General features: G+C 39.0%; 1 protein-coding gene across 2 annotated transcripts in view; it reads left to right on the top strand.

Annotated features, from left to right (window-relative positions):
- LOC114050197 (dual specificity protein phosphatase 10) overlaps positions 1 to 20,936 on the top strand; it is a 48,793-nt gene extending 27,857 nt beyond the window's left edge. For both annotated transcript variants that reach the window (XM_027871832.1, XM_027871833.1), the window contains exons 3-4: positions 13,723 to 14,097; positions 19,662 to 20,936. In XM_027871832.1, the coding sequence (XP_027727633.1) occupies positions 13,723 to 14,097; positions 19,662 to 19,927 (641 nt within the window). In that variant the 3' untranslated portion in view covers positions 19,928 to 20,936. The remainder of the gene's footprint in view (positions 1 to 13,722; positions 14,098 to 19,661) is intronic.
- The last annotated feature ends 3,579 nt before the right edge of the window (positions 20,937 to 24,515 follow it).

The raw sequence follows: 24,515 nt of genomic DNA on the forward strand, positions 1-24,515 counted from the left end.
CTCTTTGTGTATGTGACACTATTGACCACACCTCTTTGTGTATGTGATGCTATTGACCACATTGTTTTGTGTATGTGACGCTGACTACACCTCTTTGTGTATGTGACACTATTGACCACACCTCCTTTCTTTGCATCTTTGTTTACCTTACTTACTGTGACAATGTTGCCTCCAAATTCTGTTCCTATCTCCTTTCTTCAATTTATCCTTCCAATATAAGCATCAGAATGTACAAGTCTGATCTCATCACTTCTTCACTCAAAACATTCAGTGGCTTCCCTCTACCTAATAGGGGAAGAAAAGACAGACTCTTTAGCTGGGTATTCAAGGCTCTCCATGGTTTGGGCTCAACATATTTGTCCAGTATTATTTCTCACTATTCTCCTTCATACATTTTGTGTTTCAGATTTCAGTTGCTCCCTATTATCTCCAGGATCAAATATAAAATCCTCTGTTTGGCTTTTTTTTTTCTTTTTGCTTTTTGGTGAGGTAATTGGGATTAAGTGACTTGCCCACGGTCACTCAGCTAGTAAGTGTCAAGTGTCTGAGGTCAAATTTGAACTCATGTCCTCCAGACCCCAAGGCTGGAGCTCTATCCACTGCACCACCTAGCTGCCCCCATTTGTCCTCCACAACCTTCCTTCTTTCTATGTTTCCCTTCTCCTTACTTTTAATTTTCCTCCATGTATTCTGTGATCTGGCAACTCTGGCCATCTTGCTGTTCCTCTAACATGGCCCTCCATTTCCTGATTCAGTTCTTTTTCAGTGGCATTGGAATGCTCTTTCTCTTTTCCTCTATTTCCTGGCTCTTTTGACTTCCTCCATGATTCAGCTCAAATCCAACCTCATTTAGGAGACCTTCTTCAGTCCCTCCCAATGCTAGTATCTTCCTTCTGAGATTGCCTCCCATCTACTTTGTATATGCAGTTATATTTATGTAGTTATTTGCTTGTTGTCTCCCTTCTTAGAATGTGAGCTCCTTGAGGCCAGGGACTATTTTTATCTTTCTTTGTATGTCCAGCATTTAGCAAAGTGCCTGGTACATAGAAGGCACTTAAAATATAGCTATTGACTGAACCTGCCCTCTCCAGGATCTATACATTTTTGCATACTATTCTCCATATCTAGAAGGAATTCCTTTCATATCTTTACCTTATAAAATCCTTTCCTTTCATCAAGGTAACAGTTATTACCTCTTTCCTAATGTCTTCCTCCCACCCCTTCCAAGCCAGATAAGGGTGAATCTTTCTTCTTTCAATCTCTTAACACTCTTGTATGCATATGCATCATTCTAACTTGTTTTTATTCTTAATGGCATACATTATTACACATCTATTATTCCTATACCATTTTGTAAGGTAGAAATTATTTGAAGGTAGAAATTATATATTTTTTCTTAACCTTGTACATAGTAATTACATAATAAATGCTTGCTGAATTGAAAATCTAAGATTTTCATGGTACAGGTTGATGACACAAGACCTGAACCTTTGGGGGACCCTGGTCTGTCTATACTCAGTGATTTTTTTTTTTGCATGTGTTTCTGAGTGTGCACTTTGAAAATATAGCCGTCAACCTGTGACAGCTCCTGGATGACACCAAAGGATTTTGTTTATAGTTGATCAAGTGGAAAAGTGTTCCCAAGGGATTGAAATGCATATTTCAGGTCTCTTTTGCTTCCTTGGGAATGGCTACATAAAACTAAGTAAGATTAGACCTATGAAGCAACTTTCACTTTACTGTAGAAGGGAGTCAATGGATGAACATTACCTCTGATTTTTTTGGTCTCAAATAAACCTGGTTTGGTTCTGTGCTCTGTGTGTGTGTGTGTGTGTGTGTGTGTGTGTGTGTGTGTGTGTGTGTTGTTGGCAAGTATGGTGTCAATGTTGTGATGATACCTTTGAAAAGAGATCACTTAAACTCAAACTTTCTGGAGGTTAATCAGAGATGCTTGAATTTGCTAAGTATCTCAGTCAAATATGGAATTTTGCTGAGTGACTGAAGTGCTGAGTGACTGTAGCTGTTCTGAGCCAAAAACTCATTGGTTAAGTACAGCTCCTTAGAAATTTATGAAGACATGTGAAGATGTCCTTCTCGTTTTCCAAGCCCCTACCCTTTAACCTCAGAAGTATTTTGGAAGTATCTATGGATGCGATTCTCATGGCTGTGGTGATAGCTCACATGCATATAGAACTTTATATGCATTATTTCAATCAGTCTTTACACCAGTCTTGTGAGGTAGGTGCTACTATTATCTGCATTTTACAGATGAGGAAACTGAGGCTCAGAGGTACTTGTCCAGGGTTTCACAGATATTAATATTCTACACTGTTATTGGAACGTAGGCACCTTGCTTCCAAGTCTGTCACTCTCTGTAATGCCACGTTGCCTTTGGGGTCTTACTGGCTTTGTCTTGCCTGAGTGTGGGTGGTTCATTGAAGACCACCAACTGATTAATGTTCAGCATCACCATTTTAAAGAACACTGGTGGAGAGCACACACATTTTATTGTTGTTCAACTTCATGATATTTCATAGTATACCATAGGCTTCTGTCTATATGGCAATTTTATAAAATTTGGCTAATGTTCACAGTCATTCCTTACTTAAAAGGGTAATTTTGAAATAGTTGGTACAGGGGTAGCTAGGTGGTGCAGTGGATAGAGTGCCAGCCCTGGAGTCAGGAGTACCTGAGTTCCAATCCATCTTCAGACACTTATTAGCTGTGTGACCCTGGCCTTAACCCCGATTGCCTCTAAAAAGAAAAAAAAGAAAAAGGAAAAAAAAAAAAAGAAAAAAGCTGGTGCTTATGCCTCTATTTAGAGAGTAAAATTCTCTAATAATGGGTGGAGTTCCCAACCTTGCCCTAGGAAAAGGTCCCTCTCTCAGACATGGCTACCATTACATTCTCATGAAGCAAATGAAGGAACACCTAGCATCAAAAGGACAGGGTCAGCCATAGGTGTTTATGAGAAATGACATTAAATCTAGCAACTGTATTCTTTAAGAAAATTTAAAAGGACACAGTTAAGTGGAAATAAGTTTGGGGCCGAAGTAGGGCCTCTATGTTCTCTCAGCTAGCTTGTTTTTCTCAGGACTCCTGCTATTGGGGCCCATGATAAAAACCCACTGTCACAAACATACCTTCTCTCTCTCTCTCTCTCTCTCTCTCTCTCTTTCTCTTTCTCCCAATTTGTTTATTTAGATAGAGATCATCTCTCATGTCTCACAAAAGGAAACTTCAGATGTCACAGATGTCACAGGCTGCTGCTATGGTCCTGCTACTTCCATGGGATGACTGCCACTTCTCCCTTCTCTCTCCTTAAGAGTCCCAAGCCTTAGCCCATATGTGAAAAACCTCCATCCTCCTGGCTGAGGGCTGAGTGTTAGTGTTCTCCCTTCCCAAACTGGGAAGAACGAGAAATCCTAGGGATTTTGTGGCCAGCCATCACTTTGTCAGAGGTTGTTACAATAGCTTCTTGCTTCTCAGTTCACAATTCCTCTGCTTTAGCACCCATATGGGACAAAAGCAATAAACCCCATGTGTCATGGTACCATGAATGTTTCTGGATGACCTCTCAGTGCAACTTCCAACAGGGATGTTTCATTGTAGAAGTGTGTTCTCCCATGAGTATGGCTCTTGACATTTCCAGAGATGTATTTAATTGGACAGAATGTTAGATCAAAACCCACTAGAAAACACACTTTTACTGTGAGGTTCTGATGCATTTAATTTAGGGTCTAAGGTGAATGTCTGCCCCTCTAGGGTTTGGAGATTATTAAGCAATTCTTTGTTTCCCTGTTCTCTGCCTTCCTTACAGTGGTCATGTTTAATGAAAAGCTTTGCCAGGATTTTTGATTGGCATGTTTGTTTGTTTAGTGATACTTTATCTGCATTGAAAGGCAAAGAATGCTTTCCTTCCCCACAGAGAATTAAACAATAAAATGAAGAATAGCTTATTGAGTCTCTTAAAGGAAAAGAGTAGAAGACCATACTTTCTATCATTCTATTAATGCCACTCGCCCTACCTTCCAATATAACCTCACATTTAAAAAAAATATGTATGTTCATTTTGACCTATTTAACTAGTGAACTTTCCAAAGATTATAGTAGGTAGCCCTAGGTAACATAACTGAGCTTGGAGTCGGGAAGATCCAAATTCTAATGTTGCTTCAAACACTTACTAGCCACTTGACCTCTCAGCAAATCACCTTGGTTGCCTGCCTCAGTTTCTTTATCTGTAAAATGATGGAGTTGGCCTTGATGGCCAACTATAGTTCTAATCTATGACCCTATGACTGGTGGATATAGATAGGATATAGAGAGGGTTCCCAAAGTGGGATTCAAAGCACCCCTGTGGTATATCTATATCAAAAGATCTAGTGATCCAGGATGGTGATTCAGTAATAGAGATTCTCTGCCTAATTGTCAGGAGAGTAGATGGGAGAAAGCCAGGAATCACAGTTGACTTTTGTGTGTGGGCTGGAGTGCAGGCAGTTGGGTTCTAGGTGTTCTCCCCTCTCAGATGCAACTTGGGCCTTTGGGCAGCCCCTCTCACTTGCTCTGGCCCTCAGTCAGGCCAGTTTAGGTCAGCCCCTCAAGAGTGAGTCCAGATTAGGGTGGTAGTTCCCTGAGGTCCAGATTGGAAGCTATCCCAGTCATCCATTTTTTGGGTATAGAGGGTGTTTTGGTTATGGCAAATCTAACAAGACTCTTTAGCAAGAGTTTCAGCCCCAGAGGAAGGCTAACCTATTCCAATGACTAAACCTAACAGGAGGCAAAAGCTTATAAGCATATACCTTCCTAGGGTGGAAGAGGGCATTCAATTCCTTTTAGTCCTGTATCTAGGTTATGAACTTTTCCTGTGAACTAGAACCTTTCTCCATATTTTCTTATGTTTATTGAAACAAAAATTGCCAGGCTGTGTTTGGTATCTCATAGTGTTGAAGGTATGTTAATAACAGGGGCCTAAGATATTTTGAAGATAAAGAGACCCTTCAGCATGAAGCCAAAGAAAAAGAGGAAATTCCATTTGTAAAAATTAAAAGGAGGGTCTGTAGAAACTGCTAGAGGCCAGATTGTGTTTCTGGGAAAAAGATGGACTGGCTGGTGTAATGACAACAGACAGACTTTTCTCCTTATCTCATCATTCGTTGTCAGGAAGTCACTAATCCATTCAATTAATAGTCTCTAAAATGGAGGAATATTTGCTCTTAAATTAAAGATGTTATAAAAGGGGTGTGTGTGTGTGTTTGTGTGTGTGTATATGTGTGTTTTAAAGAACATAACTGAGTGTGCTAAAATTAATAAAAACAAGAAATATTTTTACGTGCTTTTCTTTCTGGACAGGTGTGGCTTAGCATATATATGTGTGTATATACATTATATATATACACACACATGTATATATGTGTATATATAGTATATTATATATACACACAATACATACACACATATACATGTGTGTATATACGTATGTATACACATACACAGATACATTGTAGAGTGAGGGGAAATAAAAAAAAACTGAACTATCTACTTTTAGTAATATTCCTGTTGAGCTGGGCTTAAAAAGAATGCTTATTTTGACAGAGTGAGAACGTGAAAGCCAGTAGCTGGCCCAGTACTTAGGTAAATTAATTCTATTGAAGGGGGACATTTTTCTTTTTGCACTCTCTATTTGAGGATTTTGTGGTGAGAATAAAATTATTTTGGAAGGACAAGAACTCTCCATGGCAGCATTCGTGAAATCTGGAGCCCTAGCCTCCTGTGGGGAGGTAGGGGAAAAACACAAATTTCTAATCAGGGCATTTTCTAAACCAGAAGATGAAATCTTACCTCCAAATATCTCATGCACCCATATAATCACCTTTCCAGTCTTGGAATCTTAGGAACATGACTATAGGTAAGTTATCCACTGTGTTTTTCCTTGTCTTTGGGTAAGACAACATTTAATAAAGTTGGGCATAGATCAGTGAAGAATGAGACCTTAGAGGCAGGTTCTATGCTTGTTTGCTCTCTGATCTATACCCTTAGGAGAAGACCAGTCTTGTCTGCAGCACTCACTGATAGCTAGTGGGCAGAGTTCTGATCCACCATGTTTTAAAGACTTGTCACTCACATTTTTAGTTTTGAAAAGCAGGAATTCTTTCTTACTGGTGGAAGAGCATTTCGGACTCTGAATGTCAGACATAAAAATATATTAGTATCCTAGGTTTAGAGCTGGAGGTACTTTGTCCAGCCAGTCTTATTATTTTATACCTGGGGAAAATAAGGCAGAGAATTTTAAGTACCTCTGTGACCTTGGGCAAATCGCTTGTCCTCACTGGCTCTCAGTTTCCTTATCTGTGCAGTGAGGGGGTTGGACTAGTCTCTAAGTTAAAGTCCCTTCCAACTCTAAACCCATTAATCCTAAATGACTTTGCCCACAGTCACACATATAAGTGTCAGAAATAGGATTTGAGCCCAGGTCTTCTGACTTCAGCTGCAACATAAACCTTACTGCCTTCCTCCCTCTAGCCCTCTTTTGAGGATGCTTTGGCCTTTTATTTCCTCCCTGTCCCAGATTCTTCCAGCCCAGTCCCCTTTGGGGTCCCTAAGGTTCTGTAGAAAGGATGGGAGCTTTTCTTTAGGCATTTGGATTTCTCTCGAAGTCTACCAGAGTTGGGGTACCTCAGAGCCCTTGCAGTTAGAATCTGCCTCCTATAAAAGTCTTCTACTTGTTAAGTCACCCCAAAGCTGGTTAATTGGTGTCCTTGTGGAAAATTACACAGGATTGTCATCAGCTGTTGCTTCTGGCCGTGCTTTCTGTTCTAATGTAAATAAATGAGGTAACACATTTAAAGGAACAGGCTATATTTACCCATATCTCAACTATCCTTTCAAACAGTCTGCCCATGTTGTTCAAATATTATCATATTATATTTGTTGTCCCTCAGACATATCGGCCATTAAATCTTAATTTGGAAATGACAGATAGGGAATTAATATTGAAAGACCATTTAGGATGGGGGGACTGGGCTAGGCAGCTGTCATTTGGTGTTGGGGGGGGAGGCTATTCTTCCACACCAAAACTTAACACCTAAGGTTCTAGCTCCTGTGCCTGTTTCTGTAACACCAAGGGGAAGCAGAAAAGGAGTCAACTGCCCCACCCACAATTGGTGAGAGTGAGCAATTTTTGAGAATCTTTATTAATGTTCAAGCAAACAGAGGGCAGCTATCTAGGCATTTTGGAGACATTGTCAAAATATGCTTGTCTAAAGCAATCTAAATCAAATACATGAAAGCTTACAGTAGGGATAAACCATTGGGAATAATAGCTAAGTGGCCTTATTTGAGGAATCTCCTCATTTCCTGAAGACCACTGCTGTAAGGGGTACCAGCGTGTCTTGGTTATAACACCAAATAAACATGAACGAAAAACAGCCTCGTGTGTGTGTGTGTTGTTTATGTATGTGTATGTGTTTGTGTTTTATAGTCATCATTTATAGCAAAATCTTCCTTGGTTTCTCAACCAGGCTGATATCCTTCACACCATCAGAAATATTGGTAAAACATAATTCTTTCTGTAGCTGCAGTGCAAGGTCCTATACAAAGTGATATTATGTAAATTCCATCCCTCTATTAGAGCCTCGGTGCTTATAGTCCAATGCAGACCACATCCAGATGGGCCTGTGGCCAGGAGAGAGAGAAAATGAGTGAGCATTGGGTAAACACATAAATAGTGCATTTTGCATAAGCCAAAGAATAAAGGGCCCAGGAAGAGAAAAGAAAAGAAGCCCTGGGAGCTTTCAGTCAAAGTGGGGTACAGGGAAAGATGTTCTATTTTTACAGATGGGAAAAAAGGAGGCATTAAAAAGTTATACACTAAGGAAAGGAAAAAGCATTTCTATAGCACCTACTATGTGTGTGCCAGGCACTTTACAAATGTTATCTCATTTGATTCTCACAACAACCCTATTTAAATTTTAAATTAATTTTAATCTTATTTTATTTTTTAAATTTTATTTTAATTAATTAGTTAATTAAATAATTTTTAATTAATCCTCATTTTACAGTTAAGAAAACTGAGACAAACAAAAGTTAAGTGACTTGCCCAAGGTCACATGCTATTAAGTATCTGAAGTTGGCTTTGAGTTCAGGTTTTCGAGGCTCAGTGTTGTATCTGTGCCACCAAGTTGCCTCCGATATTGCAAAATTTCTAATTGGCAACTCAAGAGTTTGACTTCCAATCGTGACTCTGTGGATGAAAGTATGCATACGGACCTGTGATTCCAAGTTCAGTCTCTATGTACTCCCAGTCACACGACCCCTCTTACCCCGAAATCCCACAGAGTTTGAAGTAAAAAGACAACTGAATGATAAAGAATGTAAGCCTCATAAAAGCAGATTCTCTAAAGTGGTCCCCTCACAAAGGCAACCAGATGGTTCAGCAGGTAGAGTACTGAACTTAGAATCAAGAAGACATGAGTTCAAATCCCACTTCAGACATTGACTTAACCATGTGACCCTGAACAAGTCATGTAACTGTTTCCAGCCTCAGTTTCCTCATCTTTAAAATGGGAATAATAATAGCATCTACCTCACAGAGTTATGAGGATCAAATGAGACATATTTAAAATTGTTTTGCACACCTGAAAGCTCTCTAATTAACCTGGCTATAATAATAATAATAATGATTGTTATTATTTTTGTTTTTATATTGGTATCCTTTGCCTGCAATGCCTTGTGGTAGGAGTTTACATAATATTAAGTAGCATTTTTTAGAGCCTTTAAGTTTTGCAAAGTACTTAAGTGTGTGTTATCTCATTTGATACAGCAGTATCATAGTGTATGTGCAGTTATTGTTCCCATTTTAGAGAAAAGGAAGCTGAGGCAGAGAGCAGTTAACTTGCTCAGTGTCATAGAATAGGTGAATATCTGGCCTAAATTCCCAACAGTTCTTCTTGATTTCAGGTCCAGTACTTTAATAACCATACTATACTGCCTCTCCATCCCTGATGGTTGATTTTTCAGTTGGTGACCTTCTTTCCTTTCTCTCCATTTATCCAATCCCTCCCTATCCTCAACACCCATCTGAAATCCTAGCTCTTCTCTGAAGTTCACCCTGAGTATCCCAGCTCGTAATAATCTGTTACTCTCTCCTGGAGACATGTAGGTGGTGCAGTGGATAGAGCTCAGGGACTGGAATCAGGAACATATGAGTTCAAATTTAGCCTCAGTCACTTAACATCTGTGTGACTCCAGGCAAGTTGCTTGACCTCTATTTTCATCAGTTTTCTTAATTGTAAAAAAGAGATAATAATAGCAATTACAGTCCAGAGTTGTAGTGAAGATCAAATGAGCACTTTAGCACAGTGCCTAGCATATAATAGTTACTTAATAAAGTTCCTTCCTTCCTTCTTCCCTCCCTTCTCTTCTCCCTCCTTTCTTTCCTTCCTTCCTTCCTTTTATGAACTGCTATAATACTTTGGCACTGAATTGGCACATGTAAGAGAAGAATACAGAAAGGATTTATGACTTCTGGGGAACCTGTATTATGGGATTTCATTTTACTCAAGCAGGTAATTTATAAATGACCTGGTTGTACATTCAGATCCAGAAAGGACCTCAAAGGTTAACTGATCTAATTTCATTTTACAGATGTGGAAACTGAGGCCCAGAGAAGTTGAGTGATTTGCCCATGATCCACACAGTAATCAGTAGTTGGCAGGATTTGAATTCAGGTCCTCCTATTCCACATTTAGCAGTCTTTCTAGTTCCCCCAAGACTAGGGAATTACTTGAAGCACAGATAGATTGAGTAACTTGTCCAATAAGAATCAGAGATGGAATTTGAATCGTTTTTTTTTTTTTTATTCTAAGCTCAGTACTCAATCCATTACTTTTCCAACAAACACCTAAGATAAATTCACTTTACATGCTACCTGCACTTAACATTTCTTGCTTCTCTTGGGATGGAGAAGTCTTTGGAAATTGCTTACTTTCCAGCTTAGCATTAAATTCATGAGTTTGTGTTTAAAAGTTCTATCTATATTTAACATGTGGAAGAGACTTCTGGCTCATACATTGACAGAGGTTTCTTAAACTCACTCACAGAGAGAAGACTGGCTTTCAACTACATCACTAAATGTTCTTTTGGTCCCTGGGAGCATCAGTTCCACTGCCACACATTTCTTTTATCAAAGGGCTTCAGTCAGTGGAACAATCCCTCTCATATGAACATGAGCCACACACAAATGCATATGAGAGCAAGAAGAAAGAGGCAGGAAAGAAACACAGGTTAGAAGAAGGTAACTCCTAACCCCTCTCAAAGTAGGGAGAGACTCATCAGGAGTGCTCCAAAGCGCTTTGCTGTTGGCCCCTGGAAGCAGTGTCAAACATGTATTCTCTAGCTCTAGCTGAGCTGTTCATGCTTAGAATATATTTGTGCTGGTAACTTTCAAGTGGGAGGAAAGGAGAGCCCCTCTGGCCAGAACTATAGACTTTCATTTTTAAAACAAAATCTTGTTTAAAAGCTATCCTGACTACATTTCCCAGCCAAATAAGTGAAGTTGGATTTTAACCTTTGAGAAAGGGAGTGTCTGTTATCTTAGGATTTTTTTTGAAATATTTTCTCATTTTTCTAATGCTAAATAAAACTGGTCAAATTTCTTGATGGCCACCCTGTTTTAAAAGAAAAAGCTTTGGTCTTTACTTTAGGACCTTTATCATAAACTTAAAAAAACCCACAGGACTTTTTAAATATTCTCATAGTTCCAGAGGACTATGTGTGATACACTGGCTTTTAAATATTATGATGATAATAATCATAATAGCTAACATTTAGAAAGCCCTTTAAGGTTTACAGCCACGAATATTTGGCTGGTTTAAAAAAATCCACCCCATTACTTCCCCACAAAAATTTTCAAAAATTATAAAAATCCTTAGATCCTACCTCGATTGCCACCTTCATCCCTGCCACTATTCTTCGTTCTTACTATGCCTACATAAAGAGAAACATTTTGCAGGTGTGTGTGTGTGTGTGTGTACATTTATCATATACTCTCATGGTTGGAAGAGGAACCCCAAAGACCATCTAGAACAACTCAGACTTGAACAGGAATCATCTTCTAACCTGTATTTCTTCTTGCTCTCATATGCATGTGTGTGTGCCCACATTCATATGTTTCAATTTACTTAAATGAAAATGGATGAGAAGCTTTGGGTGACTAAACTTTAGAATATTTCTCTGGATGCCTCAGCGAGTATCTCCCTATTCAGCCCAGTATGTTTTCTCCATACTTTCCACTAACCCTCACCCTTCAGCTTGTTTTCTCACCAAGTATATTGAGTGTGTGTGTAGGGCACCATATGGCCTCAACATAAAATGTATATGCACACACTCCAAACGATATGGAGTATTCCATTGGTATCTGTCATGCACGGTCTCCTCATCCCTACCGGATCTCCCAGCCCCCCTCCCGCCCTGTAGGCAAATGGAGGGCCCAAGCCACCTGTTCACATTACATCATTGGCTCCCCAGAACACAGTTGTACCAAAGTCTTTAAACAGAGTAGTTCTTCTTGTATTGTTTGCACTCAAAGAGCTGATATCATGCCAACTGATGTCATTGTGTGTCTTTGTGTAACTGCTATGGCAACTGGGCAGGTGGGGAGCCTTGGGCTGATGTCATCGGGAAAGGAGGTATAGAAAGGGAATTTGAAAAAGCTGCACACAGCTTTTGAGTGTGAGTTGTTTGGGGGCGGGGCTGGTCGTGTTTTGGTGTGTGAGTATGTTGTTTCCTTTTAAAGATCATTCCCTTTAAGATATAACGCAGCTTCAGTGTACTAAAGAATAGCAGCCCAGACACTTTTTTTCTTGGCCTTGAGAGTTTTTGTGTAGCTTGTTTTTGATCAGTCCTTATTCACATCAGATCCAAAAAAGTGTGCTGTCTTCCTTCTTCCTTCCAGAGAAAGTGCATGAGGATCTAAACTATGAATGCCTGATGGGAAGTATTTAGTTGAATTCCATGAGAGACAGACCTTATAAGCAGGTTTTTGTAATTATTTAGAGGTCCTCCAATGGGTGATTATGGTAGGTGATTGGTTGAATTTTTGAGAGAAACAGACAGATTGATAGAGCAGAAGGGCAGAGATGGAGACATAGAAAGAGATCTCTCATATAAAGTGTTTTTGGTTTTTTTTTTTAACTTCTGAATTTCCTCCACTTGCTTTCTCTTTTAAAAATTCTGTTTGGGCCTGCCTTTGTGGCCAATGTTATCTTAGCTGGTAGAACAGTGAAATTCACAATGGGAGGTATCTATCTAAACACGGAAGCCAATTATAGCCCCAATGTGTTTTCAGTATAGCTACTTTTCTTCGTTTTCCAAGTAAAAGCTGTTTTATTTTTGTTTCTTTTTGAATGAGTTCAGTGATTATAATATTGACCCTTTACATTTTTTAGGAGAGCTATCACCAGGAATAAAGTGGCTTTTCCATTTTCTTCTCTATTTCACCTCATCTCTTACCAGTTTTATTGATATCTGCATTCTAAGATATTGTCTAGGTTCTATTTTGTGCTGTATTTGTGTTACTGTACTTGAAAGAGAAAGACCATAGAAATTGCATTGGGTTCAGAAACTGGTGAGGTAATAGGCTTTCTGTATTGATTTTTAACCTGACTATATCCCCTTGGTTCTTTCACTATCACCTTCTATATCATGTTGGTATTATCAAGGCAGCTGGGCATCATTGTATCTAAGAGATATAAACTTTTGTGTTTTCTCTGTGTACTAAGTACTTCAGGGAGATGTCAGTAGATGTATTCTCTATACAGTTCTGAGTTTGCTACATTTACTATTTTCTTTTGATTCACAGAACTATAGCCTGTCCAGTTCTGATAGAACATACATTAGGTACCCATCTGACTGTCCACAAAAATCACCACATGTCCATTTTTTTTCCTCCAAGAAGACTTCTATCTCTGTTAGAAGTTGAGGTAGATAGAATCCATGAGAGAAAAATGGAAAATGCTATAAAGAAGAAACGTTGGAGAGTATCTATCTTCTTCTCATCTTCCCCCCCCATTTATAGATAGAAAAGAGAATGCTTAGAATTTGACCACATCCATGAAAGTAACAGAATAGATACTTCCATGCTAGATAGTATTATATAGGGAGGTAGCCTTTTTTTTTTTTTTTTGCTATTTACTCCTAGTCCCTAAAAGTATACATTTCCTTTACACTATGGGCAAAATAAAACAAAGACAAATCATCATTTGGAGGACACAGCTTAGGCACCTAAAGGCTCATATAAAGAAAGGCCTTGGTAAAAACTGTAAGCCTCTAGATACATGTGAGCTGTTGTTATTGTCAAATAACAAATGATTGTTGAAATGAATTTGGAGGGTAATCAGAACATGAAAAATGATACAGTTCCTGTCCTTGAGGAGCTTAAAATTCAGTGGGAGTGATAAGACTTGCAAAACTGAGCCCAAGTATGTCTCAAAATTGAATGTGATGAGGGTATATATGCACCCTATGAAAGCATCCAGTAAAAGTCATGACTGAGTACTTTCCTTGTGCATTCTTGCTGTTTTTACTTTATTTTGTATATGTATATAAATATCAGTTGTAATTAAAAAAATCATATCCATTTCATGGGGCCAAAAAAAAAAAGATTTCCATCATTTAAAAAAGCTAATGATTTTCTATTTGAATTTCTTTTTTCTCCTCCCTTTCTAGGTGGACTCAGTAGTTTTAAGCAGAACCATGAAAACCTCTGTGATAGCTCCCTCCAGCTGCAGGAGTGCCCAGAGGGTGGTGGGGGAGCATCTGCAGCCTCCAGCGTGCTACCTCAACCCCTCCCCCCCATGACCCCTGACATTGAGAACGCGGAGCTGACCCCCATCCTGCCCTGTTTGTTCCTCGGCAATGAGCATGATGCTCAGGACCTGGACACCATGCAGCGACTAAACATCGGCTATATCATCAATGTCACCACCCACCTCCCCCTCTACCACTATGAGAAGGGCCTGTTTAACTACAAACGACTGCCTGCCACAGACAGCAACAAACAGAACCTGAGGCAATACTTTGAAGAGGCTTTTGAGTTCATTGGTAACTATTTCCTCTGGGCATTCCTCTACCATATTTCTCTTATGTTTCTGCTTTGAGGGCAGCCTCATCAATTGTCTGGATTCCAAGAATTCCCCTTCCTTCCTCCCTTCCTTCCTCCCTTCCTCCCTCCCTTCCTCCCCTCCCTCCCTCTCTTCCTTCCCTCCCTCTCTTCCTTCCTTCCTTCCTTCCTTCCTTCCTTCCTTCCTTCCTTCTGCCTCTATATAATCAAAAGGAGCAAGAGCCAGAACTAGGCCAGGACAATTAGGGCCTTGCCCAAGGGCACCAGAATTTAGGGGATACTGTAAAAATCATTTGCTCCCCTCCTCACTAACATAGCAACAACTAAGCTAGTTATCAAGGATAATTAGAAAAAATGGAAAGCTACCAGATGGTATGCTTCTTCCCTTTCCCTCTCCCCTTAGCTAGCCCCATGGCAGTTCCTTCCCTCCCATCCTTGAGTCTCTGCTCAGGGGAGCTAATGTCTCGGGGGTTGGGGGATATGGAATCTTTCTTCCTCCTCATCTGACTTTATCTTGAAAAGTCAATTTAACATTTCTGCTGCTTGCTCCTATCACCCACATATCCAATTATGGTTCTGAAAAGGAGTTATCCTGAATATTACTCTCAGAAATCAAATTCAGACCTGTTCAGATAGTGAAAGGCCACTTCATCTGTAATAAGAGGTGACTGGGTGATCTACAGTTGAGATGAGAAGTACATAGAAGAGGATAATAACAGCAACAACTCAGGGGGTTTGAAAAGATAGCCTTGTGAGGTAGGTAGAATATGTAGTATTCTTGTTTTACAGATAAAGAAAATAGGTCTCAAAGAGGTATAATTATGATTTGCCAAAAGTCATAGGGCAGTCTCCTAGCATTTTCACTAGCTCTCTTCCTCTCTTCCTCTTTCCTCCTCTTAGCTTCCTCTTTAGCTTCAATTCTCAGTTAAAGTCTGGCCTTCTGCAAAAAGACTTACCCAGTTCTCCATTTTAATGCCTACCATCAGAGACTACCCCCAGTTTACCCTGTGTATCTCCTAGTTGTTTGCATGTTATCCCTTGAGGAGTCTGCGGACTCCTTGAGATCAGGGGCTGATTATTGCCCATCTTTGTATCCCCGGTCCTTAGCGGTATCTGGCATCTAGTAAGTTGCTTAATCAATGTTAGCTGGTTTGGCCAGTTAAATAACAGGACTAGGATTCTAAGTCTTTTGACTCCAAATCCAGGGCTCTATCTATTACCCCCAGTCTATCAACAAGCATTGATTTTTTTTTTAAGGCAATTAGGCTTAAGTGACTTGCCCAGGGTCACACAGCAAGTAAGTGTTAAGTGATCGGTCTGAGGTCACATTTGAACTCGGGTCCTCCTGATTTCAGGGCTGGTGCTCTAGCCACTGTACCATCTAGCTGCCCCAACAAGCATAGATTTTAAGTGCCTACTGTATGCCAGGCATGGTGCTAGGTGCTGGGGTACAAATGTATAGAATGAGACAATTTCTACCAGCAAAGCCTTTCATAGACTACTGCTGATCTGGACCCCTAGTGGACCCCTTCTCTTTAACATGTTCTTGCCAAGGGTAGCATAACCTGATGCTGTTCCTCCTCTAGATCATGAGGGAAGGAGGGGGAGGAAGGACTCCGGCCTATCAGTTTCCAGTCTTACCTTCCCTTAGGCTTAACTTTTATTTTCCTAGTGGTTTTTACTTCCCTAGCATAGGCTCCTAGAGCACTCCTTGGTAGGAAAGGGAGGCCGGGGCAGGGTCCCATTTGTTTAAGCAGAGTTCTAGGAAGTCTTGCAGGAATGTTAATGGGGCTGTGGTGTTTGTATGGGTTCCTTCTTTTGGTCGCCAAGGTTTTGGTTTTCATCTCTTAAAAGCTGGTGGCCTAGCACAGAAGAGGGGTGAATCTTAGTCCTGGTGAGGAGATACCATATTCCTTGTGCTTGCGCAACTAAGAACACACAACAAATAGAAAAGGGCATACCTTTAGGGAACTATAGTAGGATCCAAAGACAGAGAATGAATACGTGAATGAATGAATGAAAAAAAATAAGTGACTTAAAGGGAAAAGAGAACTATTAGCATCAAAGTTTCTAGATGTGGAGAAATGATTATAGAAAATAGATCAAGGTCGTCAAGGTCGTTAGATGAAGGTGGTGGTGGTGGTAGGGGCAACACACACTTCTATCCAAAATGCTACAGTCAGTAGCAAGTCTTTATCATATTAAGTAAAAAAAAATAATTTGTGCATGGTGTTTCTTTATTATGAAAATCAGAGCCATTTTGGGGCTCCAGAGCTGGTTTTCTCCTTCCTTGCTTTTGTTTTCTTTGTATTTAAAATCATAGAATGTTAGAACTGGGAGATGAGTTCATCAACAACCCCCTCCTCCTCAATTCCAAATTAAAGAAACTGAGGCCCAGAGAATTTTTGGCAGGTCAAAGTCACCGCAGAAGGATATTGTGGCAGAGCTGGGATTCCTCACAGAACCATGCAGTGGTGCTTGTACCCCTTCCACAGTGTTCAGGTTAAGCAGTATACTCACCCCAGCAGTGGTTAGTAATTGGTAATATACAGTCTTCTTCTTTTAGTTTTACTAACCCATAATTAATTATGGCTACACAGAAACTTTCAGTTCCTTCCTTGACCATATTGGAGCCAAGTTTTGAGCCCTGAGGATGTTCTACTTTCTGGCTTTGAGTAAGAAGGGTTTCATCATCATCGTGTAGGTGAAAAATAGACTGGTATGTGGCTGATGATATAGTCTGGCTTAATTAGTGTAGATGAGAAGCATGAGGAAATTGTTTTCCTTGCATTGGGTTAGCCAGTCAAACCTGGATAATTTATAGAATTGGGAAAGCTTTGAGGGGGAGAGGGAAAGGACGAGAGAATCATGCTAGAGCATATATACCTCATACTAGTTAATAAATCAACTAATAAATTAACATGGGAAAGCACTCAAAAAGACCACCTGGAACAGAGCTGGAAAAAAATAGAAAGTCAAAGGTGGGGGAAATAAATTGAAGAATGACCTGAAGCATAGCTTACATGAATGCAGAGGACTATTAATTGTTTGACCCATGAGTAAATCTTGAGATAATAACCCTGACCACAATCTTATGCCCTCACCCCAAATTTTGTGCTTTTGATTTGAGACAGCCAAAGTTTGCTAAATAGTTTGAAAGTCTAGCAGTTCAAGACAGCAAGAAAAAAAAAACAGCATACCAAAGGATACATTTTAAAATTCATGGTTCTCATTGTTTCACCTATGGTTTTTAAAATAAAAATTAGGTTTAGATAAAAATCTGGTTAGATTTTTGAAAGCCAATAGAAATAGCTTAGGGAAATGACATCCTGGTACCCTTGTCTCTTGTCATGCTACTTCTCAAACTGACATTCAAGGAAATTTCCTTTGTTACTTGGTTTCAAAGGTCCTTAGTAAAGATAACCAGACTGCATAAATACCCACTGTAACTTCTTTGTTGTTGTTTTATATTTATTTTTATTGATATACATTTTTATATCATGTTTATCTTTTAGTGTCTCTCTTCCTCCCTCCCCTTCCTAGGCAGCTACTCCTTTTAACAAAAATTTTAAAAAGAGACCCATTCTTACTTCTTTTAAGTCTTCGTTTTTTTCTGAAAATGTACCCAATGGTGCTTCTTTCTGTTGCTGTGGCATTTGTACTATGGCTTAGTTTCCTCTTTTACTTATTCATAAAACATGAATAAAGCACTGACTATACAGAGGTACTACACAATGGTCTAGTGTGATAATAAAGTTTAGAGAAGACAAAGTCTCTTGACCTCGGATAGCTTAGAGTCTAGAATTTACCCTGTTGTCATGGTACACATACACGTGTAGGCAAGCATTTCGTTCTTATTGTTTAGTCCGTTCAGCTATGTCCAACTCTTGGTGACTCCTTTTGGGGTTTTCTTGGCAAACATACTGGAGCAGTTTATCATTGCCTTCTTCAGCTCATTTTACAGATGAGGAAACTGAGGTTAACAGGGTTAAGTGACTTACCTAGGGTGACACAGCTAGTAAGTATCTGAGGTTGGATTTGAGCTCAGGAAGAAAAGATGAGTCTTCCTGACTCCAGGTCCAGCACTCTATCCACTGAGCCCTTTAGCAAATATTTGAGTGCCTGTGATATGCATGTCGCTGTGTATACACTAAAAGTTATAGAATAGCTTTTCAAGTTTCCTTTCATTTCAGAACCAGTTTAATGTTCTGAAAAATTCTAAAAAAAAAAATCAGATTTTTTTTTTAAGAAGAGATTTTTATTCTCTACCTTAACAAGTAATGGAGGAGAGGGGAATCTTTTTTTTTTTTAAATCAATGAGTATTTATTAAGTAGCTGCTGTGTGCAAGGCACTGTCTTTGTTGCTAGAGATATAAAGATTATAAATATTGTTCTTGGTACATATATAAGCCTAAAAGATAATTTTGACTGCCCTTGAGTGGGTAAGTAGATTAAAAAAAAAACAAAACCAAAAACAAACAGCCAATTATTATTAAGGGGACAGCATGACAAGATCAAAAGAATACTATCATTGGAGTTAGAGGACCTGGATTCATATTCTGGCTCTTCTAATACCTTTTTGACCTACAATGAGTTAATTTACCTCTCTGTACTTCTCCTTATCTGGGAAAAAGATTTAGAACTGTTAAGGGACCTTAGAAGTCACATAACCCAGCCTCCTTACTGTTCTTGTGAAGGAAATTATAAACCAATGGGAAAACTACAGTTGCTGCCATAGTTGGTGGCAACATTCTATAGTAGCTAAAAGCAATATGAGGACATTTGGTGAGCCCAATGTCAATTTCTAACTCAGAGGCACACTGAAAGTCAATGCAATCAAAATAACTAGTCTCCTGAGATCTTACACCCTGCTCATCGTTGTCTAAAACATTAGGACATTCCAAGTGTAACGTCATAAAGTGTTCTATGTATCCTCGGGCAGAGCTGATGGGACAACCTATCCTACAGTTACTGTTTACAGTGCAAATTATATTTTCCCCCCAAATGATTAAAAAAGAAAACCTTTCAATTCTCACCCTCTTTCTCCTCCCATGCTCCTATTATGCTCAATTGATTTTTCATAAATTCTCTTAGGTGTAGAATTTATTCTACTATGTGGCTAACTTTAACTTCATCTGGTTTCTGGCTATGTGAGGGAGTGAGAAACTGTGATTTTATCAATATGGGGAACTCTTTATATGGAAATTCCTTCCACCACTGCAGGTCAGCAACTCATCTGTAATTTATTGTCTTAATTGAGTTGCCAGGGTCACTGAGAGGCTGTGTGCCTTGCTCAGAATTACATAGCTCATGTGTGTCAAAAGCAGAACTTGAAGCCAGGTTTTCCTGACTCTATGTCCAATCTTCTATCCTCCATGCCATCTTTCTCATTGTGACATGACTACTTAGTTATATTTGCTTTCAAAACTGTTCCAAAACTGCTAATTTTTTTTAATGGAGCCCATACTCAGATAAGAGTAAACATCATCCCCTTCTCCCTTTTTCCTTTCTCCCTTCCCCTCTATTCCCACTCTCTTTTTTTCAGAGGAAGCTCACCAGTGTGGGAAAGGACTTCTCATCCATTGCCAGGCAGGAGTGTCCCGCTCGGCCACCATTGTCATTGCCTACTTGATGAAGCACACCCGGATGACCATGACTGATGCTTATAAATTTGTCAAAGGCAAACGACCAATTATTTCTCCCAACCTTAACTTTATGGGGCAATTGCTGGAGTTTGAGGAAGACCTCAATAATGGAGTGACACCAAGAATCCTTACGCCAAAGCTCATTGGAGTGGAGACAGTTGTGTGACCACTGTGTGATGTTATTCATTTGATTTGGAGGAGGGAGGGTTGAGGTTGTTTATTATTATTATAATTGTTATTATTATTATTAATATTCTTTTTTGAGATTGGGGGTAAAGTTTGTTAGTTAAACAAACATTTAAATGCTTTTTATTTTTAGCAAGTGTGAGAACAATTTCACGTCAGTTGACATTGAAATTCGTGTCCCACAAACTCATCAAAAACAGGGAAACTAAAGAGGTCACGTAAAAAACCAATGGTAGAAACAAAACAGCACTTGGTATTGTTGTTCCATCTGACTCCCTACCCCCATTCTGTCTCCCCTTTTCAGCTACGTGTAGACTTTATGGCTAAGTAGTCTGTGCAGGTTCATAGACCCAATAAATTACTTAAAAATTTTTAAAAAAATTAAATAGTCAAAATTAAGCATTAAATACACCGAAACAAAAAGGCCTTGATTCTGCCAAGGCTGTTGATACAGAAAACACAAACCAAATCTAGCTGTGGTCATTGGTGAAAAGGAGGTATCAAGACAGCTTTAATTGCCTAAAGAACCCTTCACTCACTCTTTTAAAGAGATAAAAGGTACTGTTGATTATGTTTGCTTCATATGCTGAGATTGGGGTTTTTTTTTTGTTTGTTTTTGTTTTTTTTTTGGTTTTTGGTTTTGGTTTTTCCCCTCTTGGGTTTAAAAGGTTTCTAAAAAACAAGGAACTTGACCATCATGCCATATGCCTTCACTGGCTTCTTGTGCAATAATAAAATGTTTTGAGTGTGCAAACCAGTTAGAGCTGGCTCTTTAATAATAGAAAGGTAGGACAAACATGGCCAGCTTGGATTTAGGAAGGAGTAAAACAAAAGCAATGACCTTTTATTCCCCCCTTTCCTTTGTTCTTTTGATTTGACTCTGGTTACAGTGCCATAAACCTTGTTACATATGTATATCAGAATGTACAAAAAAAAGACAAAAATTTATTTAAAAATATTTTTCGCACAAAATATTGGTGTGTTTCTGTTGTCTATGTAAAAAAAATCATTTTGATTATAAAAATGAAAATTCTTTTGGCATCTGTGTCCCTTTTTCTTGTCTTTCCCCTCCCTCATATGTCTTGCCTTCCCATTTCTCCTACGTTCTAGTTTGCTTCACAAGTAATAGGTTTAAAAAAATTTATTTGGAGGAAGCAGAGATGAAGAAAGAAAAATAAAAGTTATATTGCTTCAGGGCATGTGGGAGAGTGAAGGAGTGGAAGAGTGAGGAGTATGTGTGTATATATGTGTGTGTGTGTGTGTACACATGGCGGTATGTGCATACTCACACTCCTTTTTCTTCTTTGAGAGTGAGTCTTCTCTCTTCAGGATGTTATGTATTCTACCTAAACCTCCTTTGATCATGGACACCCATGATGATTTTGAGCCCCTGCATTGACACTCTCATTTCTTCTGGGGCTCAGTGACCTAGTCTTTAAATGAGAAGCTCCATACTCCAATTCTAACAACAGAATAGTGACAAAACTCCCATCAAGGACAATCTTCCCATCTGGTCAGATCACAGGGCTGGGGGTAATGATGCTCTCTCTGGGTACATTTTGCTCTCATTTGGTTCTTTTGGCAACATTTATCCACAGTTTCTGCAGCTGTGTTTCTGCAACTCCTTTTCTCTTCTCTCTTATCATTCCTCTTTAAAATTAATTTCCACTAAATGTTCCCTGTTATTGACATTTCCAACTCACTGTCTGGTAGAATTTGGTTTCTTGGCATTTCATGTTGCACTTGTGTTAGTCTAGCTACCACAGCGAATAGTCCTTTTGTTTCTATAACTAGGGTTGTCCTGTATTGATAATCAAAATCCGTGCTCCAAACCGCAAAAAAGTAGGAAAAATGGCACAACCAAAAATAACCTCTAGGATTTTATTAAATCTAAATATCCCAGAAGGCCTGGCTGCAGAATTTTCTGTAAATTTTAAACTTACCTAGAACTAATAGAGCTCAGAGAACACAACTTACCAAACTAGGCATAATCACACTGGTCATATTTATTTTGCAAACTCTTTGCTTACAAATGGTGTGGGTTACATTCTTTAAAAGAAATTTTATTGATATCTTTTGTTTTTATGTTACCTACTCTTCCCAGTCTCCCCCCACCCAAGAATCATCCCTTATAACCAAAAAATTAAAAAGGAAAAAACAAAAGGTTCAACAAAACTAACATATGCGATTTTTCATGCCCATAGTCCTCCACCTCTGCAAAGAAAGGGAGGGGCCTTCTCCTATCTTCTTTGAGACCAGGCTTGGTCATTATAATTTCAGAGCATTCTATTTCAATTGTGTTATGATGTTCAAATGAGAAAATATTTGAGAAATGCTTAGCACGGTGCCTGGCACATGGTAGGCACTATGTAAATGCTAACTATTATTGTTCTTTCCATTTCTGTGGCAGTTGTTGCATATATTTTTCCCCTAGTTCTTCCTGCTTCCTTATGCTTCAGTTCATATAAGCCTTCTCCTACTAGACGTTAGTCAACACGCACCCCATTTTAAGCTACTTATCTCATAGAAGCATTTTAAATAATACTTTAGTTCTAAAAAGAGAAATAGGGACTTAATAGAGTTACTTAATGTTGAATATTCCATATAGGGTAAATCTCTAGGCTCTGTCTAACCCTGAAATTAGCAAGTTTCCTCAGATTAGGGGATATTAAAGAAGCCAGGTAAATTTTAATTTTTTAATTGATGCTCACAATTCAGACATTAATTCCTTATTTTATTAATTCTAATACCCAATGTTAACTTTCTGCTAGTATGTAAGTTTTTTTTTTTAAGTTAAGCAGAGGAAAACATTATTGTAGCTCTTCAGCTAATTCTGTAGTTAAGGATTTTATCATAGAATGATCATGATCAGAGTTCTGTGGGTATAAGACAGTTAATAAGCAGTACTCACTACCCACCAGGCTCTGTTCTCAGCACTGGGTATACACATATAAGTAGAAAAAGTAATCCTCTCTCCTCAAGGATCTTACATTCTAATAGAGGAAGACAATACATAAAAAGAAGTTAAAAAGAAGAGGAGAGGCAAGAAAGATTTGTAGTTAAAGGAAGACCAGAATGGAGCCTGGAGAGGAATGAGACATGACTAAGCTGGATGCCTTCCTAAAAGGGAGGTTCTGAGAAGAGTAAACCAATCAGAGAGTCTACAGAGGCTGGAAGATATTTTCAATGTGTGAATTCCAGGGCTGGAAGGAAGGAGGGAGGGAGGGAGAGACGGAGGGGAGATAGAGACAGAGATGGGAGAGACAGAGGCAGAGAGACAGGAGAGAGAGATAGAGAAGGAGAGAGAGAGAGAGAGAGTTTACGTTTTGAAAAAGGAAGTTGGCATGAGGCAGTAAAAAGTTCTGAGAACTGGTCTACCAAGAATTCTGAGTTGGATCCATAGTTTTTTTCCACTAATCTGTTAGAAGTTACTTCATCTCTATCCATGAAGGAGTGTTAACCAGTGCATGGATATAATATGGTTTAACCAGGCTACTCTTTAAGAAACTTAATTCCCTCCAACTCAGGACCTCTTCAGGTGCCTAGAAGCTTCAAGTGAGGACCAATGTGCAGTGAAAAAAAATACAGGTTTCACCTTTATTTGAACATTTCTCTCAGAATAATTTCATGTGTACCTTTAAGCACTGAGTAGACAGTGTTTTAATACAGTGAATCCTTGGGATATTTATTGTATATAGGTAGGGACAAGAAATAACCAAATTAATTGGTTTAGCAGTATAGCAAAAGGAGAAAACTCATTATACATAAACATCTAAATCACCAACCCTTGTCTACTGAACTATCGATCAACAAGAATTTACTACCCAGTTACTGTAAGATTGACAAAATAAAGTAGGGAATATCTAATGGTTCAATCACTCCCTTTTCAGGGAGCAGCATCTTCTGGCTCTAATGCTGCCCTTCCTTTTTTTAAGAAGTCAGAGAAGTGGACAAATTAGGGGTATAGGCTAGAGGAATTTACTGCAGGGTACCTTTGAAGAAGAATGAAAGACTATCTGATATTCCATTTGTTGGGGAAGAATAGGCACTGAGATGAAAAGAACACAGGATGAGTAGGATAAATGGATAGTAGTGAAAGAACATTAAGTCCAAGTAGGGGGTTAGAATTTTAATCAAATACCACAAGTGGACCATTCAATTCAATAAACATTTATTTATTGCTTAAGCACCTGCTCTGCATAGCATTGTGCAAGGCACTATGGGAGATAAAATGTTTAGATAATATAGTCCTTGTTCAATCTATTAGGGAGAAGAGACAGACATGAAAAAAATAAAATACTTGAGAGTTATAAGTTCTCTGAAATGCAAGACAAGGAAAGGTCATAACAGATGGTATCAGGGAAAGATTCTTGAATGAGGTGACATGTGAGCTGAGTTTTAAAGCAGGTAGAAATTCATCAGGAAGAGAGGGAGAGGACAATACAGACATAGGCCACACTGTAAACAAAGGTAGAGAGGCAGGAGGCCTTTAGGCTGCTTGCTGTCCCTGGCTGGATCTTAGAAAAGTAGAGAGGATCCTGGGTATGCATAGAACATGGGCTAGGGAT

Source organism: Vombatus ursinus, unplaced genomic scaffold (genome assembly GCF_900497805.2).
Source record: "Vombatus ursinus unplaced genomic scaffold, bare-nosed wombat genome assembly UNPS02014798.1, whole genome shotgun sequence".
Classification (NCBI taxonomy): domain Eukaryota; kingdom Metazoa; phylum Chordata; class Mammalia; order Diprotodontia; family Vombatidae; genus Vombatus; species Vombatus ursinus.